General features: G+C 37.7%; 3 protein-coding genes and 2 long non-coding RNA genes across 20 annotated transcripts in view; 3 read left to right on the forward strand and 2 right to left on the reverse strand.

Annotated features, from left to right (window-relative positions):
- The window catches only part of LOC149044574 (uncharacterized), a 34,544-nt gene extending 31,235 nt beyond the window's left edge, over positions 1-3,309 (reverse strand). For 7 of the 8 annotated variants that reach the window (XR_016187729.1, XR_016187726.1, XR_016187728.1 and 4 more), the window contains exon 1: positions 3,187-3,309. This is a non-coding gene — a long non-coding RNA (uncharacterized LOC149044574). The remainder of the gene's footprint in view (positions 1-3,186) is intronic. The other variant, XR_016187727.1, reaches the window with a different exon arrangement.
- Positions 450-2,442, forward strand: LOC113676215 (uncharacterized). Its single transcript, XM_089209686.1, has 4 exons — positions 450-844; positions 1,480-1,530; positions 1,615-1,666; positions 1,941-2,442. The coding sequence occupies exons 1-4, from the start codon at positions 617-619 to the stop codon at positions 2,288-2,290; spliced, it is 681 nt and encodes a 226-aa protein (XP_089065812.1). The 5' UTR covers positions 450-616; the 3' UTR covers positions 2,291-2,442.
- A 751-nt stretch (positions 3,310-4,060) lies between the features above and the next one.
- LOC113676353 (uncharacterized) overlaps positions 4,061-23,071 on the reverse strand; it is a 62,742-nt gene continuing 43,731 nt past the window's right edge. For 2 of the 9 annotated variants that reach the window (XR_016187744.1, XR_016187735.1), the window contains 2 exons: positions 8,318-8,413; positions 4,061-4,155 (listed from right to left, as the gene is read on the reverse strand). This is a non-coding gene — a long non-coding RNA (uncharacterized LOC113676353). Of the gene's footprint in view, positions 4,156-6,858; positions 6,915-6,970; positions 7,109-8,048; positions 8,414-17,128; positions 17,236-23,071 lie in introns of those variants that run through there. The other 7 variants (XR_003446690.2, XR_016187734.1, XR_016187738.1 and 4 more) reach the window with 6 other exon arrangements.
- Positions 4,666-7,696, forward strand: LOC113676352 (uncharacterized). The gene is made up of 5 exons (XM_027193008.2): positions 4,666-4,949; positions 5,636-5,672; positions 5,906-5,931; positions 6,698-6,749; positions 7,121-7,696. The coding sequence occupies exons 1-5, from the start codon at positions 4,722-4,724 to the stop codon at positions 7,468-7,470; spliced, it is 693 nt and encodes a 230-aa protein (XP_027048809.2). The 5' UTR covers positions 4,666-4,721; the 3' UTR covers positions 7,471-7,696.
- On the forward strand, positions 10,541-14,443 carry LOC149044577 (uncharacterized). The gene is made up of 6 exons (XM_089209682.1): positions 10,541-10,649; positions 10,726-10,822; positions 11,065-11,096; positions 12,447-12,606; positions 13,445-13,572; positions 14,101-14,443. The coding sequence occupies exons 2-6, from the start codon at positions 10,735-10,737 to the stop codon at positions 14,326-14,328; spliced, it is 636 nt and encodes a 211-aa protein (XP_089065808.1). The 5' UTR covers positions 10,541-10,649; positions 10,726-10,734; the 3' UTR covers positions 14,329-14,443.

Consider the following 23,071-nt stretch of genomic DNA (forward strand, 5'->3'; position numbering starts at 1 on the left):
GATCGTAAACTTTTCTCATAAACTTCTAATCTTTTAGATTAGGTTCTCTGAGATTTTGACCAATATTGAAAAGCTTTCAGCGTAAATCATGCAAAAATCATTCACACTAAGACTTTGCTTATAATACCCCTATTTCATCTGAAATATGTCCTGATCGATGGGACTACCCATATGTGGCCAGAGGGGCAATTGTTGACGGAAATAGTAATGCATTTCATATACAACTGAGGACACTGATGTGTCAGGCTCATTTTGAGAGCAGCCTGGGTTATGGTAAATAAGAGTAAGTTAACGTTGACACAATGAGAATCGATTTCGATGGCACAAACGGACATTCTTCCAGGTTTTAAAGGACCCATGTTATCATCACCACACCCAGCCATCATAAGTCAATCCTTCCTTCCTTCCTTTGTGAACCGACACTGAAATAGAACTCTTAAAAAAACTGATATTAATCCTCCAAGCGAGGAAGACGAACAAATTTCCTTATCTGTGGAATACGATATGGCCTTTCATTGAAACTATCTATGGAAACAGCAGGGTATATAACTTGTGTAGTACGGCTACCGCTCATTCACTTCATCTACCCGCCCTGGTCAGATTATCGCAGCTCAGAATGGAGAATCCACAGAATACGAAGAGGGGCTCTTCTCGTCAGACACCAGCTCGGTTGATTTATTTCTGTGTTTTCTTGTCAATCGTTGTTTGTCTTTCTTTTGCATTAAGTTTCTACTCTTTTAAGCGCGTGTTGTCGCTCGATAAAGAATTCCATTCGATAAACGAGCTGAAAGTCACGGGAGAAGAACACTATGCCAGCTCGGATAGTAAGGTGACTGAGGGAAAGGTAAGTGAATTGTTGATAAGAGCTTGAAACCAAAAATTCCTCAATTCACTGATCTGAGGGTTTCCTAAAAGAAAATAAGTTTGGAAAAACTGTACGCAGTATCTGAAGTCTGGACGATCACAAGTATGAGAGAGAACATGAAGGTGATTAAATTAGATTTGTAGAGAACTGCGTCTTAAAAGTTGCTACGTGTTGGTAATAAAGGGATTTGTCGGAGGCCAAGATATACAGGGGAAACTGTTGAAATTATTACCAAAGAATTATCGTCGAGTTCTATTTCCTGTTCTAGATGGGTTTTAATTTTTTATCTGAATTGTTTCACGATGATTTTGCGATTGTCCTCAATATAAGAGACATAACATAATTTTAGTTCAACAAGATAAATCACACATAAACAAGGAAAAATTAATCAGACTGCACAAGGATGGTTACGGTTACAGAATTGAGATGAGGTGGACAAGTAAATGAATGATTATCGAGCTTCCTATCACAATGAAGCAATTTTTATCATATCTACAGAAGAAAATCATGATAGTTATTCCCATTCAAGTCTACTATGAACTTATTGTTTGTGTCGAAACGCGGTTTCTTCTCCATGCTTACTGAGTCTTTGCTCGTTTTGATATCTTTGTCAGGAGGTGAATAAACACGGTAGCAGGAAACGTCGCAACTCTACCTCTTACAAGGTAAACGATTTAAATCCAAATTTCGCTTAAAAATAGTTTTGTTCATCATTTCTGTGGCAAGATGTGTTTGTTTTCTTTTCGTAGACTCCTGATAACATCCTGCTCTATGGCAATGGAGATACAAGTATCCTGCCAGGTAAGTTATGTCAAATAAACTATATCTCGATAAATATTGTTAGGTGTACTCAACTTTTAGTCAAGAAAAAGGGAAAATTCATGCTAATATATGGTAAAGACAAACCAGCCTTTCCCCAAATGTTACTAGGAAACCTTACGAATAGGAAATCCTTCTTAATTCCCTAAATGATTTGTGCCTGTCTCAAAAGGATTTATCACATTCAGGTTTAATCATGAAGACAGCAATAGAGACTACTATCATACCCACTACGTAAATTTTTTTGTAATTCAAGAAACGCATGCCATCACGAAATGGACCGAGGCAAACAAAAATGGACGCAACATAGTTTATCATTCCAGTGTAGGCCTCGTCGAGGTGATGAGAGATGGACTGTACTTCATTTACAGCCAAATGTGCTTTTCTGGAAACAGAAATCAGGACATGGCCGGCCATCGCACTTTTATCAACTTCGAAGAAAAGATGACAACCGTGATTGACCGACAAAACACAACAGTGGCCTGTCGCTATCATGGCGGCGCTTTTTATCTGAATGCGAATGACAAAATCGCCGTGAAGCCAACAGCGACTGGTCAATACTACATGTCAGAAAAGGGCTCATTTCTCGGAGTCTTCCTTATCTAGAACCACCCGAAAACGTCAGGTTATTTTTCTCTACTGAGAACTGTCCCAGATTTTGTTGTTTGAAAACTCGTTAACGCGCGTTAAAACCTTAACAACGATAAGCATTTCAGATGTCATTAGTGCAACACAGTATTAAAAAGAGCAGAAAATAAGCCTGTAGTTCTTTCTTGCGGTCACTTCTTTCTGTTAGACACCATGATGTGATATTCTACTTCTAATGCAATAGCACCATAAGCAGAATAAAAACATGTATAACCAAACGACCGGTAATACATTTAGGAGGAGTTTAATTTCCTTACGACTCGACCGAACTCTTCTATTTACATGTCATTGCCAGTAGTTTCTTAATAAAGTATTACGAACAAGATACATTAGGAACGAAACAACTAATTACAAGATTGGAAATAACAAAGGAAATACGAATAACATTAAATACGAATAACAGGGAATACGAATAACAGGAAATACGAATAACAGGTAATACGAATAACAGGAAATACGAATAACAGGAAATACTAGTAACGTAATAAATACGGGACACTCGACGACAGGGCAATTTACGGGACGATTTTGGAATATAGCTGGCATAAGAACGTACTCGCCATTAAATTTGAACTCGCACTCACACCTTTTATTTGCATGATCCGCGCGAAAGTCAATCTCATGATGAATAGCCGCGCGGGCTGGGGCTAGGAGGGGATTGGTTTCTACGAAATGTGTACATTTTGCTCAAGTTTATCTTTGGTTCTAAGCAAAATTACAAACAAGACGACATTAAGAAATATTTAGAGGAATTTGAGCATGCGCCCCTGCCGTCAAAGAAGACTGAGGAAAGTTGCCATAAAGTGACACTCCACACGTGTTAGCTTGTAAAGAGCAGAATGTTGAGTATTTACCTTCAACGGCGGATTCAACCCGCTCAGTTGCGTCCCAGATTTTTTAAACATGTTTCACTCAAGCTTTTTTACCACTTTCTCCCCAAATCTGTAATGAATAAAGATGCATGGCACTTTCAGTTAAGTTAAATCGTAGTGAGCTAAATTCTTATTTTTCAAAACTATACTAGTCACCATCTTCCACAGCTCAACGTCAAATCTGTTAGTTTTAGTTAGTATTCAAAGTGGAATTAGAGATCATTTACGGATGTTTTGAAATAAGAGACTTTAATATTGGGGGCTCTTAACGATAAAATGACCTTTCCCATTTCCTCTAAATTCCCTGCGATAAACAAACACAGGAACTCTGGTAACTCAGGGGAGGAAATATGCAAATGTCTAATTCAGGGACATGCCGGCTAAGTTCGACTACGCCAGAAACCTGAAATTTTTTATATGGTCTCTGATGCACAGCAGGCCATGTGTTGGGCCGAAATGGAAATGAAAAAACAAAATTCGGGACTGTATGGGTCATCCGACTTTTACGTTTGTCGAGTTTGACCAGAATTCCGGCCGTTTGAAAAGTAAATGTGTTTTTACTGCCCATTGATAACTGTCCCTGAATTGCCCAGAAACTGAAAGAGGAATATCTATCGAAAAGCGCCCTTTGTCCTCGTTCAAAACTTCCGAAATTGGCAGCCAGCCCTTTCTTTCACTTTTTTATTCAGTGGTTTTGATTCCTTTTAATAGAACATTGCAATACTCTAGAAATAATAATGTGTATCATGAGCTTTTTATTGTATTTTGTATTTTACATTATTAATTCAATTGATGAAACCAGTTTATCGTGTAATATCCCCATCGACGCAGCACCACAGTTTCTTTAGAAACTTACCCCCTGAAATATTTGATTGATTCCCGGCACTGTTACTTTATTTGAGGTCTGATAAGATGCTATTTCAAATCCAATTAAGATATTTTGATTTTTCCCTGCAAAGGCCAAAGGTGTAAGACAGGTTTTCATTTCAGACGGAAATAGTGGAAATGATTATAAATAAACCTCGTTTTAATCATCAATGCATTACTCACTGGGGACTCCGACTCATTTTGAAAGTATAACAGAGTATAGTAGAGAGATAAAATCAACAATTTTATGGTGAGAATCGATTTTGATCGCACATATCAACATTCTTTTAGATTTCAAAAGACTTGTCTTATTAACACCGCAACCATTCTACCGTGACAATCTTTCCTTCCTTACTACATAGTTTCTACACAGTGGAAACTGATATTACCGGTAATTATTGAATGGAACGAGTAGAGAACAGAAACTCAGGAAGACACGAAAAAAAAAGTTCCCTAAAGCTGTTTCCCTCTGAATCGAAATCGTTCATCTATCTATCTATTTTTGTAACTTTTGGTTTGACAAAGGAAAGCGATAATAGCCTTTAATTGAAACTGTCTGGGTAAACAGCAGGGTATATAACTAGTACAGTGCGACGGCTACCGCTCATTCACTTCATCCACCCGCCCTGGTCAGATTATCGCAGTTCAGAATGGAGAATCCACAGAATACGAAGAGGGGCTCTTCTCCTCAGACACCAGCTCGGTTGATCTATTTCTGCGTTTTCTTGTCAATCGTTGTTTGTCTATCTTTTGTATTAAGCGTGTACTCTTTCAAGCGCGTGTTGTCGCTTGATAAAGAATTTCACTCAAGAACTGAGTTGAAAGCTAAAGAAGAAGAACAAGTCGCCAGTTCAGATAGAATCGTGGCTGAAGGAAAGGTTAGTAAATAGTTTGCCTTGTCAAAACTGAGTCAATTTCTTCTTAAGTGGCCACTGTAAGATTTTTAAATCAAAGAATCGCTTTAACTTCCTGATCTAAGAGCTTCCAGAGATTTAAACGAAATGGGAAAAAAATCTGAATGCAGTTGTTAAAAATCTCGACGACCACGAGCATGTAAAAGAATATCTAAGTGCAAAGTTAGATTTTTAGAGAACTGCCTCTAAACTGTTGCCACGTGTTTGTAAGAATCTCAGTGTAAGACGTTTAAAAATACAAACGCAAACTTGTTGAAATTATCTTTAAAAAATCATCGTAGCATACTTTTTCCTCTTATGAATTAGCTTCAATTTTTTTAACTGAACTAAGGCAAGGTAAATATGATTTCCCTCAAAAATAAAGAAATTACTCAATGTTAGTTCTCCAACCGGAAGGAACACACCCAAATAAGTAGAACATACTAAATTGAAAAAAACAAGGTTGAAGTTGGAAAAGATGAAAAGGAAATGTAAATGGTCAGTTGCAAGCTTCCTTCGTACTAAAATAAATCTATTTTTGTCAAATCTATTGAAGAAAATCGCAATAGTTCTTCTAAATTAAGCCGTTTATTAACTTATTCAAGTTGTGTAAAAACGCGATTTGCTGGCATAGCTAAAAGAATCTTTGCTCATAATATTTTTGTCGTCAGGAGGTGGATAAACACGGCAGCAGGAAACATCGCTCTCGTAAGTCAAAACCTATATAATACATGTTTCATAGCTGCAGTTTTTCGAGCATCTTAACGTTCTCTGTTTAGTTTCACTTCCTGTTCTATTATTGATTTTTTAAGGTAGGAATCTTCGATTCACTTAGTTTTGTTGAGCTTTTTCGCATGAATCACTGTCCTTGACAGCACTCTTGACTGTATATAATTGCGCAATACTGATTTTTTCAATGTTCACCATCCTTACTTACACAGAACTCCCAGGCGAACGACAATCCTTGGTAAGCACGAAAGCTTAGTGCATGCAGTTTATTCCTTTGAATGAAATGGGAAGCCCGAAATGATTAGATAAAACATTAGTTAACAAAGTGTTGATATTACAGTCTAATATTTTTACTTTAAACATGATTTAGTCGCCTTAGCGGTTGTTGTTTGGCCCTGGAACTCAACGCGTCCTAGGGATTAATCAAAGGCCGCTGAGGGGGCTGGCGACTGATCAAGCCAAGTCGGATCGAGTATAGTAGCGGAATTTGGCCAGCTCTGCTTCTTTACGTAATTGTGTTTTCTTTTCAAATGCCAGAGGTGAAGGTGTTATTGAAATTAACAGGGTAATTAAGTAATATCAACTGAGTTGATAACGTAAATAGAAGAAACTAGGAGCTAGTTTTAGAGGCTAACGCTCGAAACGTCAGCTTTTAAACTCTTTACGGTGGCCAATTTACGTGATCAACTCAGTTGATATTACTTAATCACCCTGACAATTTCAATAACATCTTCACCTCTGTTATACTCTCCCACCAACGCAGCACCACAGTATCTCTAGAAACTTACCCCCTCTATTCATTTGTTATTGAAATTCGATCGATGACGATAAATGTAAATTCCTTTCACAAACATGGAAAAAAAACAAAGGTTTACAAGCCTGCCTTTAACAGTACAAATGATGTGGTAGAGTTTTAGATCTCACAGTACTTAAGGAAATTTCAATCCAACTTTTATGTATATCATTCCGTGTCGTTTTTAACGTCTCTTTTTTTGGTTTTGTAGATTCCTGAAAGCATACTTCTTTATGGCAATGGAAAAAGATATGCACTGCAGAGTAAGTAATCTCTGAAATATTTGTTTGACGGAAAATCGTTAAAGACATACCGAAGAACGGATGCTAAGTAGGTTGGTAAATTTATCCTGTAAATGCCGCACAACCGTACCTCGAAAAAGAAGAAGTTGGGCAAACGAGGGTTACTGGATTCAAGTGACTGACTCTCTTGTCGGAAAAAAAAAGATAATTCATATAAATATTAATACTTCCTCCTTGCTTACCCTTAATAATAAAAGATCCTAGCCATTTCCATTCAAGAATTGTATCTGCGCATACCTCAGAAAGGAATTGTGATAGTTAAATTTGCCTGCGTGTAAAAGGTTAAGGACCAGTGTCATACTGACTGTGTGACTTTCTTTCTGTAATTTAAGAAACGGATGTCGTCACGCAATGGACCAAGGCAAACAAAAATGGAAACAAGATTGCTTATCGTTCCAGTGTAGGCCGCGTCGAGGTGATGAGAAATGGGCTGTACTTCATTTACAGCCAAATGTGCTTTTCTGGAAACAGAAATCAGGACACGGCTGGCCATCGTATTTTTATAAACCACGAAGAAAAGATGACAACCGTGATTGGCCGACAAGACACAACAGTGGCCTGTCGCTATCATGGCGGCGCCTTTTATCTGCGTGCGCACGACACAATCGCCGTGAAGCCAACAGCGACTGGTCAATACTACATGTCAGCGAAGGGCTCGTTTTTGGGGGTCTTCCTCATCTAGAGTACCGCGAAAATCATCTAGTCTCTTTTCTCTAATTAGAGTTTATGTTTGCCTTGATTTTAGCGTGTGTTAAAATATTAAGAACGACTAGCATGTAAGGTGTTATATATGTAGTTCTTAATTGCGGTCACTTCTTTCCCAAAGCTGTTAAACACCATGTTATCATTAGCAACTTCTAATGCAATAGCACAATAAGAAAATAAAAACATTTGAAGATTTTGTGGAAGTTCACCTGTGCCTCATGCCAATTTACTAATTAGACAACATTACATACGAAGTATTTATGGTGATTTTAGCGGGCGTCCCTACCATTGAAAAATGCAAGGAAAGTTTGCAGGTAACGACACTCTAGGATTACTAACTAGACAACCCAAACTGAAGTTAATTTCGGACTTTCATCAAATTTCTCAGCCGGGAATAACATGCATGTGTAAACGACCCCATCTGTTACATGTGGGTCAGATCAGGGTTATTCTATTTTAGTTTATCTCCAAAGCTAGCAGAATGCGATTCCATAAGTGACCCCTCCGAAGGTGAAAACTGATCGAACCTTTTTGATCATCAAACGTCGCAACTATAAAATATTCTGTCTTTTAATCAATACAGTACTCTCCCTAAACAAAGTTTAACATTCTTGGATTTAAAAGATTTTAAAATAATCGTTATTTCTCGCCTTCATGTCATTCCTACTGTCCATTTCCTTACTTATTTTCCAACTTTCTTAGCTAATATCAGCCTGACAAGGGATTTCTTTCCCACACTAGTAGTTTGAATATCTAAAGTCCAGCCGACCTAGGACAGTGGGCTCAGACCATTGTTTGTAAGAGCAAGAATGTTGAATATTTACCTCCAACAGTGACTTTAAACCGCTCTATTGCCTTCCATCACCACAACAACTTTACAACCGCGTGTCGTCCAAGCCACTAAGACTTTGTCATAAAACCTGCAGAAATAAAGACGCATGGCGCATTAAGGTTTAAGCGTCGTAAACCAAATTTTGTAAGTTTTCTAATCAAACAGGTCACCACCATTCCTTAGCTTAACATCAGATCTGTTAATTAAATTTGTATTCAAAGTAGAATAAAAGACCATTTTTATTCAGCTGGCTATCACGGGATTTTCAATTTAATAAAAACGCTTTAACATAGGAGCCATTGATGGAGGCTCCTGACGATGTTCTGACCTCTCCTACTCCCCTATGTCCCTTTATTTCCGCGCAATAAACAAACATAAGAACTGGTAAACGCAAGGAGTTTGGAAATTATCTTATTTCTCGTTAGATTTTATTCTTGGTAGAAACCTTAAATTAAATTTTCGCATTTCTCAAGGCATTTTGTCACAATGAGCGTCAAAATGTCAATGCGGGAATCGGCCCATAATGAAATAATGTACCCCCCCCCCCCATCTATGCCCTTCCTATGACCTTTCTCTATTGCTTTGATTTTCACACGATAAACAAACATAGGAACTTGCAAACGTAGCCAATTTGGACATTATCTTTTTTCGCCGTAGCTTTTTCTTTTTTAGTTGAGAGGGGACCTCAAAATGCTACTACGTGTAAACTGTCTAAAGGACATATACAACCTGTTCTTGAGGGCAGAATAACTTGTTTTTATGTGTCGAGTCAAGTTTTAGCTATGAAGGGATGATCAAAATTTTGGAAAAATGCGGCGAGACAAATAGAGTAGTCGGTTCTCCCGATCAAACCTTCGGCTTCCGATTTCGCAGCCGAATTTTCAAAGAACTGGGTATCAGCGAACTTGTTACTGACTAAGCTGAGCCACTGTACAGAAATCAACATGAATCGTAAAATAAGGGCAAGTAAGGGATTTATGATAAAATCATCGCGAGATTATTTACACTGCAAATGATAAAAAGATGAACAATGGTTATTGGACTAGGTCTTATCGTGAAGTCATCCTTCTTCGTAATTAAACATCTTTTCACAACATAATGAAAATTCTTGCTCGATACCAATTTTGTCTTTTAGCGATATGCTTATGAAAACTTCACAAGTCTATATGGTAATAATTATTTTCTGCAATAGAATGCTTTCTGAAATAGAGCTTACGACTGTAATTTGATTCTACAAATTACTTTGTATGTTGTTCACACGCAGTTTGTTCTGTGTCTGTTATTAATGAAGACGCCCTTATTTTAAGAGTTCGGGCATGCTGAGTGAGTGACCCCTAGTAACGAAAAAATTCCTTCAAGGTCTTTGCAACAGTCTCGTAAGGGGAACTAGCTTAGTAATGCCAGACTTTTGGCCACAAAAGTTGTCGAACTTGAAAGTGCTAAAAATGAGTGAGAGGACCTATATCGGTATCATTCTTTTTAAGAAAATAAATCGATTTTGAGGGAAATTACTGAACTCCGCTTATTTTCCGAAGGGCAACGGTCGATAGAGAGCAGACCAGAAAAAACATATTAAATATTCTGCTTTCTGGTAATGAAGGCAGAAATGTAATAACTTCTCTAATTATTTGGCTACGTATTTTGTGGTTATCGCGTTATCGGTTTCGCTTCAAAGCTTTCTATGACTAAGAGAGTTTTTGTATATAGAGCTGCCTTCGGGTTCATTTTACAGTTAAGTCACCTCTGTAATTTTTCACTGTTGTATCAAAACACCACTCTTTACAGACACGTTTATTTCTTTCCAGAAATATTTCTTGCATTCGACATATATAACTTTCCGATTCTTATCTGTACTAAGAAAATATCTCTCATTCAAGCAGGCGACCGAAAAACGGAAGGAATATCTTACACATGATTCACACAAAGCCACGCTGGTTGTTCATTTTCTTTGATGGCTTTTTCGCATTTTTCACGGCATTTTGTGACAACAAGCATAAAAATGTTAATGCCTTGCGTCACACTTACGGCTGATGAAATAAGACTTACTTGTGTGAAAACAGCCCATTATAAAATTGACAAGCGTTCCATAAATTGACTACTGAGGTGATGTAACTCGACATAAATTGACATGACTTGACATGATTTAACATCAATTGACATGAAATGATATGACATAACCTCACACGACATGGTTAAAAACCCTGCTTGACAGAGGGCAATATAGCTTGTTATCAGCCAGGCTTAGTAAAGGACCTACTCTCGGGACTATCTGAGGATAAACTGAGGCTAAAGGATAAACTCAAACTCAGGAACTCTGCCGGACTGTAAGTTGAATACGTTTTACACTACGATTGAAACTTAAAGACTCGACAGTTTTATCTATTTTTTTATGTGTTTCAGAACTAAGAAATGGCTGGAAAAAGCTTATCGTTTCTTTTCATGGCTGGTTGGACTTTCCTGTTACTGGAGTTGTCGTTGAATCCCTCCGTGGCAAAAGGTTTGGTTAATATCTCTTAATTGTCCAGTACGTCCTGTCATGTTTCGCCACGATTTTTTTTCCATAACTGTCAACTACCACATCTAAAAGTTATAAAAACAACTTGAATACTTCTAAAGTTACGCAGAACCTATGCTTTGAGTACTTTCTCGATCGATGTATCGGTGCAAGGGTGTAAACATTGAGATAGCTTGCGCAAAATATCAATTATGATTCTACTTCTGACCATATACTTCACACAGGACACCCCGATGTACACGACGGAGCAGCAAAGGTGAGTGAGAAACTTTCTCCACTAAGCTTCTCAAATCGTAAGGGCCCGTATGTTGATGGGTGATTTCCTCTGTGCTGTGAGAGGAGTGTTTCACCTACCTTTGCATAACTCGAAAGTTTTGGACACAGAAAAGGCAAATATCATGTATAATAGATATTTTTTAGATCTCCTGCCTCTAAGACATGGTCATATAAAAACAACGGAGATATAAAACTAAAAGGTGATACATGTTTATAAGAATACTACTAAGAAATAAAGATCAAACACAGTCAAATTAAGTTTTGCCACAGTTGCGGATCGAGTTTGAAGTTAACACGCAAATTTCTTGGATTAACCTCAATTTGAAAATCTGAAGCAACCCGAAAACTATCGGTAAACTGAAGCGGGACAAAAATGCCTATTTTTCATATAAGGTTTCTCTTATGAGCAAAGGATGCATGAATTTCCGTAGAATAGTACAAAGGTCGCAAAGCCTCCCTTGAAGGCAGCAAGTTTGCATTATTTTCCAAGCACTAGTTCACCTTAGCTTGAGAAACGAGGAACGGTAAACTTAAAATCTTACAGTACTTTTCAGAGATTCGAGAGTTCTTCACTTTATTTCCTTTTCATCTGGGCCGGCTAAGTGTTTATCTTCTGACGAGCTACTACTCACTTCAAAATTTTCCAACACGGCAGAAACATGGCTGTCAAACGTCGGGCATGCGTAAGGGAGTCAATTTGGTCTGCCGCGCGCCGATTTCCCGCGCAAAATGTCAAATGCAATCATAATACACAACCCTTGTCACGCAAGACAAGCCGGAAAAATAAAACGTCCATAAAAGGAGACAAAAAAAGAGAAAAGGAGAGCTCAAGATTTTTAGAACGTGAAGCCTAGTAAATTATTTGTATCCTGCGGATTTACCATTTTCTTTTGAGGTTTATGGAAAACATCACACGGTCCTAAACCACTGTAACTAAATGGCTTGTGTGTTTTTTATAGCTCCTGGAAGGCAACTTTGTTATGATATGTAATCAAACACCCCCAACTCAGCTTATCGCGCATTCTAAAGAGTTGCAGTCACGATACAACCATATTTTCTAAGCTGGATAGGTTAACAAACAGTACGCGCTGTGAGTTCTCCTTAACTAAAAGCATTTTATTCCTGATTTCCGAACAGATACTTAATGCACACTTGGCTTAAACGAAACACATGAAATTAGTCTACAGTCATCTTTCGAACACAGTGTCCACTTTTATGTGGTGGGATATACGATGTTCCTGTTATTTTCTAAATAATTCCTTTCGAAAAAAAATCTGATTAACTTGCTAGAATGAAGGATTAATGATAATGCTTAGAATTAATGTTTTAGGAAAGCATTGAGGAAATCACTAAGCCGATGAACGACGAGTGGTACCGCCGAAATAATATACAGTTCGTGTCCCGAAACCAAAACGGTCCTATCATGGGTCACTACCTGAAAATTGATGGAACATCTGTTGTTACGTATGCCACAAGCAAAGATCCAAAAAGTAAGTATATATTCAAGTTTGGCCACTTGTTCAAAGCTTTATTGTCGAAAGGATCGAGATATATGACCAAAAAAACAAAAATTAAATGTGAATCAAATGCAGCAGTCTTCGGATGAGGCAAATCTAACGATGACCGTTACTAAGAATAACGATTCACCATACAATCTCTTCAGAAATCTATCAACAGGCAGGCCTGATATTCATACTTTTCGCCCTTCATAGTTTTTATTAATGCAATTTGCAAATTAGTCCCTTTGAGGAAAGGTACCAAGAATTGGCTTGCAACAAGCTTGGTCTTCATGCCGTGCATTCTTGAGTTTCCAGCTTTCTATGAGACAGAAAATCTACGTTCTGTAAATTGTTTTTATTGGAACAATTCCAGTTCTTGGGAACCAATCAGTATTAACCAATTGTCCAAACTTTGCAATTTCAAACTCGTCCCCAGGAGCGGGTCTAGAGGCGCAGTGTGAACTTTCTCTCCTCCTGAGATGATCTGTCACTTTCTTATGTAGATAGAATTTTGCAAAACATTTGTTTACGTCACCCATCAGTTACGTCATTCCTAATAGACCTCTTCTTAAGAAATATTCCGGATCTGCCTCCGCTTATCAATCGTTTTTTTAGTTCCTCTCGAATATAAACCCTGTCATAAGATATACCAATTCATACTCTGACCAAACAGAAGGCGCTGATTTTGTAAAAATGTGAGTGATGTCATGAAACGCTTTCCACTAGTCTTGCCTAAAACACGAAAAAAGCAGAGCAAAACAAAACAAAGCAAATCCAAATCGATCATTTCTGCCTTTCCATTGATGTTAAGTTGCGTTATTTTTTACAGCTAAACTCAAGTTACATAGTATTCTGGAATTTGTTGGTCAAACGGCTGAGCAAATTGTTATTTTGGAGAGTAGCACAGGTGGAACCGCAGTGGCTGTGAACAAGGGAGATGACACCGTCTTTGTAAAGGTATGACCACCCACGGGGATGGAACTTTGAGGGAGGGGGTGGGGAAAGTTCAACCTAATTACTGAGTAAAACAAGTCAAAATATGGATTAAGGAAAAAACAACAACAAAAAAGATTTCAACCCAGGTGTACAAAGAAAAAACCACCCAGCATTCATGCATCTCTTGGAGCCCTCATTTCCCCATCCTCCCCCCTGCTTCCACCCTTTCCTCCTTCCCCTCCGATCACTCTTTTGGTAGTCCATCCTCTGGGGAGAATTGTTCAAGTTTCATGAATATCCAAGCACCAAATCCACTCGGTTTAGAACCTTCAATTCCTGTTCATAGCTACCCAAATGATTTAGTTTTTCTCAGTTTTCGACACATTTGGAAATGGTAGGACGCTGACACATAACCGGCTTAAATTCATTTATGGATGCTGAAAATTACTTACTGAATACAATTTGTGAAGTCAAATGCTTCCAAGAGACTTTCTAGCTTAATAACTCTGTCTGATTTGATAATTAATCGAGTGTTTTTTTCCCCACTAGACTCTGTCGACATCTCTGCGCAGTCTTACAAACTTGGATAAAGTGAAAAAACTTTATCCTGAAATTCTGTTTAAAAAAGTACCCAGAGAAGCTGGGAGTAGCCTCTTTTATTTTAAGTCATACCTTAGTGACAAGAGGAGGATTTTGGGATTTGATAACAAAGGTCTTCCAATGAACACTGGACAGGTGACACCTAATTCTTTGGAAAGTCTTTTCTCTGAATTCTAATATCGTGAATAGAAACTAATATCACTCATAAACCGAAGACATGTAGAAATACTGTGATCAAGAATAAAAACAGAATGAAACTAAGCAAATGCGTCTCTTGGTTGAGTATGTCTTGTTTTCATCGCTGGAAAACTGCTGTTTCGTTCCAGTTGACAAGAGGAGGATTTTGGGATTTGACAACAAAGGTCTTCCGATGAACACTGGCCAGGTGACACCTAATTCTTTGGAAAGTCTTTTCTCTCAAGTCTAATATCGTGCATAGAAACTAATATCACTTATAAACCGAATAAAACGCAACACTATGCACCTTACTTGAACTGATCCTCTCAGTATATAGGACACTGGGCTAGAAATATAAACCTTAAAGGAAATCACTCGCCATTAAATTCAAGTCTGCAGCGCATATGAATTTATGAATATATATAGTTTCTCTTTGTCCTACTCTAGTGGGAAACGTTTTATTTTCAATTGTATATTGAGAGTAGTCCGTGATCACATTAATTTTGGTTAATTTCCTTCTTTGATTTGTCAGACAATTTGCTCAAATCAAATGCAAAACTAAATCCAATCGTGACTTTGCCCTCCTGTTTTCCCGCTCTTTTCTTGTTTTTATTATAATTTCGCGTTCGCTCCTTGACACCTTTTCACTTGTTCTGATTACTTGTTTAGATTATTCTGGTTTTGGGCTACAACTAGAAAAGAACTCTAACTTGGAGTCGAATGCTGCTGTTACCGCACCAAATTTCGTAGACTCTCTAATCATACCAGTCACTATCATTCCACAACTTAATATCAAATCTTGTTAGTTTTGGATAGTACTCAAAGCAAATAACAATCATTTCTTATTCTAAGTGGCCACTCACGGGTATTTTAATGATGTGAACGTTCAAATTAAGGGACACTGGGGCTTCTGTCAATGCTGTGACCTTTCTCTATTCCTTTCATTTGCACACGACAGACAAACATAGGAACTTGCAAACGTAGGGAATTTGGGTGTTATCTTTCTTCGCGGAAGTTTTTTTTTTAGTTGAGTGGGGACCTCAAAATTCTACTACGCTTAACATGTCAAAGGGAGATAAATAACCTGTTCTTGAGGGCAGAATATGTCTTGTTTGTTGTATCAAGTGGAGTTGAAGCTACAAAAGGATGCTCCAAATTTTGAAAAAATACGGCAAACAAAGAAAGTAGCTTATTCTTTCAAGAGCAGAACAGAAATAGAGATCAATACAGAACTTCTCTCCGAGTGTTCAACTCGATAGCACGCGAGTGAGCGCAGCGAACGACTGAGATGTCTATTTTAACACGAGCAATATTCCATGCAGTTTTAATTCTTATATGAACTAAATCTTGCTTACCCAAGCAAACGACCGAAAAACGGATGGAATATCTTACACATAATTTACATAACGCCACGCGGGTTGTTCATTTTCTTTAGTGGCTTTTTCGCATTTTTCACAGCATTTCGTCACAATAAGTGTCAAAATGTTAATTCCTTGTGTCACATTTTCCGCTGATGAAATATGACTTACTTGTGTGAAAATCAGTTCATTAAAAAATTGACAAGCGTTCTATTAAAGGGCCACTAAGGTTATGTGACTCAACATAAATTGACATAACTTGACAAGATTTGACATGACTTGACACAGCTTCACACCACATAATAAAAAACCCGAAGAAATAAGTCCTTCAAGGCCTTTGCAATAGTCTCGTAAGGGGGAACTAGGTTTTTTTTTTTAAAAAAAAACGGCAGACTCTTGGCCACAAAAGTTGTCGACTTTAAAAGTGCTAAAATGAGTGAGAGGACCGATGTCGGTATCATTGGCTTCTCAGAAAGGGACCTAGTGAACTCAGCTTTTTTTTCCGAAGGGCAACGGTCGGCAGAGAGCAGACCAGAAAAAAATATATTAAATATTCTGCTCTCTAGCATTGAAGGCAGAAATGTAATAACTTCTCTGGTTATTTGGCTACGCATTTTATGGTTATCGCGTTATCGGTTTCGCTTCAAAGCTTTTTATGACTAATTTTGTATGTAGATCTGCTTTCAGATTCATTTTACAGGGGAACATTTCTTTCAAATGTGACATACAATTAAGTCACCTCGAGGTGTAATTTTTCACTGTTGTATCAAAACACCTCTCGTTACAGATACGTTTATTTCTTTCCAGAAATATTTCTTGCATGGGGCATATATAACTTCCGATTCTTATCTGTACTAAGAAAATATCTCTTATTCAAGCAAGCGACCGAAAAACGGAAGGAATATCTTACACATGATTCACACAAAGCCACGCATTTTTCACGGCATTTTGTGACAACAAGCATAAAAATCTTAATGCCTTGCGTCACACTTACGGCTGATGAAATAAGACTTACTTGTGTGAAAACAGCCCATTACAAAATTGACAAGCGTTCCATAAATTGACTACTGAGGTGATGTAACTCGACATAAATTGACATGACTTGACATAATTTGACATCAATTGACATGAAATGATATGACATAACCTCACACGACATGGTTAAAAACCCTGCTTGACAGAGGGCAATATAGCTCGTTATCAGCCAGGCTTAGTAAAGGACCTACTCTCGGGACTATCTGAGGATAAACTGAGGCTAAAGGATAAACTCAAACTCAGGAACTCTGCCGGACTGTAAGTTGAATACGTTTTACACTACGATTGAAACTTAAAGACTCGACAGTTTTATCTATTTTTTATGTGTTTCAGAACTAAGAAATGGCTAGAAAAAGCTTATCGTTTCTTTTCATGGCTGGTTGGACTTTTTTGTTACTGGAGTTGTCGTTGAATCCCTCCGTGGCAAAAGGTTTGGTTAATATCTCTTAATTGTCCAGTACGTCCTGTCATGTTTCGCCACGATTTTTTTTTCCATAACTGTCAACTACCACATCTAAAAGTTATAAAAACAACTTGAATACTTCTAAAGTTACGCAGCACCTATGCTTTGAGTACTTTCTCGATCGATGTATCGGTGCAAGGGTGTAAACATTGAGATAGCTTGCGCAAAATATCAATTATGATTCTACTTTTGACCATATACTTCACACAGGACACCACGATGTACACGACGGATCAGCAAAGGTGAGTGTGAAACTTTCTCTACTATCCTTCTCAAATTGAAGGCGCCGTATTATTGATGGGTGATTTTCTCTTTGCTGTGAGAGCAGTGTTTCACCTACTCTTGCATAACTCGAAAGTTTAGGACACAGAAAGGGCAAATACCATGTATAATAGATAATTTTTAGACCTTCTTCTTCTAAAGCAAGGTCATATAAAGGCAACGGAGATATAAAACTAAAAGGTGATACATGTGTATAAGAATGCTACTCAGAAATCAAGATCAAACACAGTCGAATTTAGTTTTGCTCTCGGACAAACACGGTTGTGGATCGAGTTTGAGAGTTAACATGCAAATTTCTTGGATTAACCTTAAATTTGAAAATCGGTAAACTGAAGCAGGACAAAAATGCCTATTTTTCATATAAGGTTTCTCTTATGAACAAAGGGTGTATAAGTTTCCGTAGAATAGTCCAAAGGTCGGAAAGCTTTCCTTGAAGGCGGCAAGTTTGCTTTATTTTCCAAGTACCAGTTAACCTTGGCTTGAGAAACGAGGAACAGTAACCTCAAAGTACTCGAAAGTTTACCGAGCCAATGCAATCTCCAAACTGAAATCTTATAGTAATTTTCAGAGATTCGAGAGTTCTTCACTTTATTTCCTTTTCATCTGGGCCAGTAAAGTGTTTATCTTCCGATGAGTTACTACTCATTTAAAAATTTTCCAACGTGGCGGAATATGGCTGTCAAACGTCGGGCATGCGTAAGGGAGTCAATTTGGCCTGTCGCGCGCCGATTTCCCGCGCAAAATGTCAAATGCAACCATAATACACAACCCTTATCACGCAAAACGAGCCGGAAAAATAAAACGTCCATAGAAAGAAGCAAAAGTAGAGAAAAGAAGAGCTCAAGATTTTTGGAACGTAAAGCCTAGTAAATTACGTGTATTCTGCTGATTTTCCATTTCCTTTCGAGGTTCATGGAAAACAGTAGACGGTTCTAAACCACTGTAACTAAATGACTTGTGTGTTTTTTATAGCTCCTGGAAGGCAACTTTGTTATGCTATGTAATCAACTACCCACAACGCAGCTTATCGCGCACGCTAAAGAGTTGCAGTCACGTCCCGACCATATTTTTTAGGCTGGATAGGTTAACAAACAGCACACGCTGTGAGTTCTCCTTAACTAAAAGCATTTTATTCTTGATTTCCGAACAGATACTTAATGCACACTTGGCTTAAACGAAACACATGAGATTAGTCTACAGTCATGGGATATTCGATGTTCCTGTTATTTTCTAAAATTATTCCTTTTAATCATTACTTTGTCCAGGATGGTGCAAAGTTCATCCAATGATATTTTAAATTTCATCTTATTTAAACGTTTATGAGGTCATATCTGTGATCAGTAAGGGACATATTTCGAAAAAATATCTGATGGATTCGCTAAATGAAGGATTATTGATAATGGTTAGACAACATTATTGGTAATGTTTTAGGAAAGCATTGAGGAAATCACTAAGCCGATGAACGACCAGTGGTACCGCAGAAACAATCAGCGGTTCGTGGCTGATAACCAAGACGGTCCTATCTTTGGTCACTACCTGAAAATTGACGGAACATCTGTTGTTACATATGCCCAAAGGACAGATCCAAAAAGTAAGTATATATTCCAGTTTGGCCACATATTCACAGCTTTATTCGTGAAAAGATCGAGGTACATGGACAAGAAACAAAATTCAATGTAAATCAAATGCAGCAGTCTTCGGATGAGGCAAATCTAACCATGGCCGTTACTACGAATAAAAATTTACCATACAATCTCTACAAACATCTACAGACCGGCCTGATATTCACACTTTCCGCTTTTCATAGTTTTTTTTAGTAATTCAGTTTTTGCGAATCAGCGCTTTTAAAGAATAGCATCATCATCATCACCTTGCAACAAAGCCTTGTCTGGCCTGGCATTCTTGAGTTTCAAACTACCCCAGGATAGGCTTTTAACATGTAAAGATACTAAATCTATGAAACAGAAAATATATGGCCTTTAGATTGTTTTTATTAGAAAAATTTGAGTTCTTGGGAATCAACCAGTATAAACCAACCTGTCGGTACTTTGTAATTTTAAACTCTGGTATTGAGTGCGTCCTCCGTCTGAACCTAGTCCAATCATGTTCATGATTACCCCTTCCTAAGGGCGGATATGGGGCGCAGTGTGCACTTCCCCCTTCCTGAGATAACCTGTCGCTTTCTAATGTAGCTAGAATTTTGCAAAATATTGGTTTACGTCACCCATCAGTTACTTCATTCCTCAGTGATACACCCTTCTTAAGTAATATAATTGATCTGCCTCAGCTTTTCAATCTTTTTTTAGTTCCTCTTGAATATAAACCCTCCAATAAGACATAATAATTCATACGTTGACCAAATAGAAGGCGCTGATTTTGTAAAAGTGTGAGTGATGTTCTGAAACGCTTTCGACCAGCCACAAAACAGCAAATCCAAATCGATCGTTTACCGTCTTTTCAGTGATATCAAGTTGCGTTATTTTTGACAGCTCAGTTAAAGGTCCATACAATTGTGACCAGAAGCCAAAGTGCAACACGAAAATACGAGGAAATTTGTATTTTGGAGAGTAGCACTGGTGGAACCGCAGTGGCCGTAAACAAAAGAGATGACACCATCTTTGTAAAGGTACCGTCACCCACGGGAATCGAACGTCAAGGGAAGAAGGGGGGGAGGGGGGTTAGGGAAAGTTCAAGTTAATTACTAAATATAACAAGTTTAAATATGGATCAAGAAGATACAAAAGAAAAAAAGATTTCAACCTATATGAATATATAAGCTCCAAATCCGCTTGGTTTAGAAACTTCAATTCCTGTTCGTAACTACCAAAATGATTTAGTTTTTCTTAGTTTAGGACACATTTTGGAAATGGAAGGAGATAATGCTGACACATAAGCGGCTTAAATTGATAAAAGAAAGCTGGAAATTACTAATTGAATACAATGTGTCAAGTTAAATGCTTCCTAGAGACTTTTTAACAATAATCTAACCCTATCTAGTTTAAGAATTAATCCAGTGTTTTTTCTCCATTAGACTCTGTCGACACCTTTGCGCAGTCTTAACAACTTGGATAAAGTGAAACGTCTTTATCCTGAGATTCTGTTTAAAAAAGTACCTAGAGACGTTGGGAGTGACTACTTCTATTTTCAGTCAAACCTTAAAGATAAGAGGCGGGTTTTGGGATTTGATAAATATGGTCTTCCAATGAACACCGGCCAGGTGACGCCCAATTCTGAGGAAAGTCTTTTCTTTCGAGGCTAATGTCATGGATAGAAACAGAGAACACACATGCGCAGTAAATAGAATAATTTTGAAATAAAAATTGCCATCGATAATATGGATGTGAAACCAAACCGTAAACTCATAAACCAAAGACATGTAGAAATACTGTGATCAAGAATAAAAACAGTGAAACTAAGCACAAGCGTCTCTTGGTTGAGTATGTCTTGTTTTCATCGACCTTCATCGTTTCCCCTCGGCCCTCGATTCATTTCTTAAAACATATTGAAACGCTACACCTTTGCTAGAAAACTGGTTTTTGTTCCGGTTGCGTTGGTGCTTCAGATACGTAATCAGCTCACTCCCGAGGAAAAAAATGCATCACTATGCACTTTACCTGAACTGATCCTCTCAGTATATAGGACACTGGGCTAGAAATATAAACCTTAAAGGAAATCACTCGCCAATGAATTCAAATCTGCAGCGCAGATGAATTTATGAATGTATAGAGTTTCTCTTTGTCCTACTCTAGTGGGAAACGTTTTATTTTCAATTGTATATTGAGAGTAGTCCGTGATCAAATTAATTTTGTTTAATTTTCTCTCTTTGATTTGTCAGACAATTTGCTCAAATCAGATGCAAAACTAAATCCAATGGTGACTTTGCCCTCCTGTTTTCCCGCTCTTTTCTTGTTTTTATTATCATTTCGCGTTCGCTCCTTGACACCTTTTCACTTATTCTGATTACTTGTTTAGATTATTGTGGTTTTGGGCTACAACTAGAAAAGAACTCTAACTTGGAGTCGAATGCTGCCGTTACCACACCAAATTTCGTAGACTCTCTAATCATACCAGTCACTATCATTCCACAACTTAATATCAAGTTGTTAGTTTTGGATAGTACTCAAAGCAAATAACAATCATTTCTTATTCTAAGTGGCCCCTCACGGGTATTTTAATGATGTGAACGTTCAGATTAAAGGACACTGGGGCTTCTGTCAATGCTGTGACCTTTCTCTATTCCTTTCATTTGCACACTATAGACAAACATAGGAACTTGCAAACGTAGGCAATTTGGGTATTATCTTTCTTCGCGGAAGGTTTTTTTTTAGTTGAGTGGGGACCTCAAAATTCTATTACGTTTAAAATGTCAAAAGGAGATAAATAACCTGTTCTTGAGGGCAGAATATGTCTTGTTTGTTATATCAAGTGGAGTTGAAGCTACAAAAGGATGCTCCAAATTTTGAAAAAATACGGCAAAACAAAGAAAGTAGCTTATTCTTTCAAGAGCAGAACAGAAATAGAGAACAATACAGAACTTCTCTCCGAGTGTTCAACTCGATAGCACGCGAGTGAGCGCAGCGAACGACTGAGATGTCTATTTGAACACGAGCAATATTCCATGCAGTTTTAATTCTTATATGAACTAAATCTTGCTTACCCAAGCAAACGACCGAAAAACGGGTGGAATATCTTACACATAATTTACATAACGCCACGCGGGTTGTTCATTTTCTTTAGTGGCTTTTTCGCATTTTTCACAGCATTTCGTCACAATAAGTGTCAAAATGTTAATCCCATGTGTCACATTTTCCGCTGATGAAATATGACTTACTTGTGTGAAAATCAGTTCATTAAAAAATTGACAAGCGTTCTATTAAAGGGCCACTAAGGTTATGTAACTCAACATAAATTAACATAACTTGACAAGATTTGACATGACTTGACACAGCTTCACACCACATAATAAAAAACCCGAAGAAATAAGTCCTTCAAGGCCTTTGCAATAGTCTCGTAAGGGGGAACTAGGTTTTTTTTTAAAGAAAAAAAAACGGTAGACTCTTGGCCACAAAAGTTGTCGACTATAAAAGTGCTAAAATGAGTGAGAGGACCGATGTCGGTATCATTGGCTTCTCAGAAAGGGACCTAGTGAACTCCGCTTTTTTTCCGAAGAGCAACAATCGGCAGAGAGCAGACCAGAAAAAAATATATTAAATATTCTGCTCTCTGGCAATGAAGGCAGAAATGTAATAACTTCTCTAGTTATTTGGCTACGCATTTATGGTTATCGCGTTATCGGTTTCGCTTCAAAGCTTTTTATGACTAATTTTGTATGTAGATCTGCTTTCAGATTCATTTTACAGGGGAACAGTTCTGTTAAATGTGACATACAGTTAAGTCACCTCGAGGTGTAATTTTTCACTGTTGTATCAAAACATCTCTCGTTACAGATACGTTTATTTCTTTCCAGAAATATTTCTTGCATGGGGCATATATAACTTCCGATTCTTATCTGTACTAAGAAAATATCTCTTATTCAAGCAAGCGACCGAAAAACGGAAGGAATATCTTACACATGATTCACACAAAGCCACGCTGGTTGTTCATT

The sequence above is a fragment of the Pocillopora damicornis genome, chromosome 6, assembly GCF_964200805.1.
Source record: "Pocillopora damicornis chromosome 6, jaPocDami1.2, whole genome shotgun sequence".
NCBI classification, from domain to species: domain Eukaryota; kingdom Metazoa; phylum Cnidaria; class Anthozoa; order Scleractinia; family Pocilloporidae; genus Pocillopora; species Pocillopora damicornis.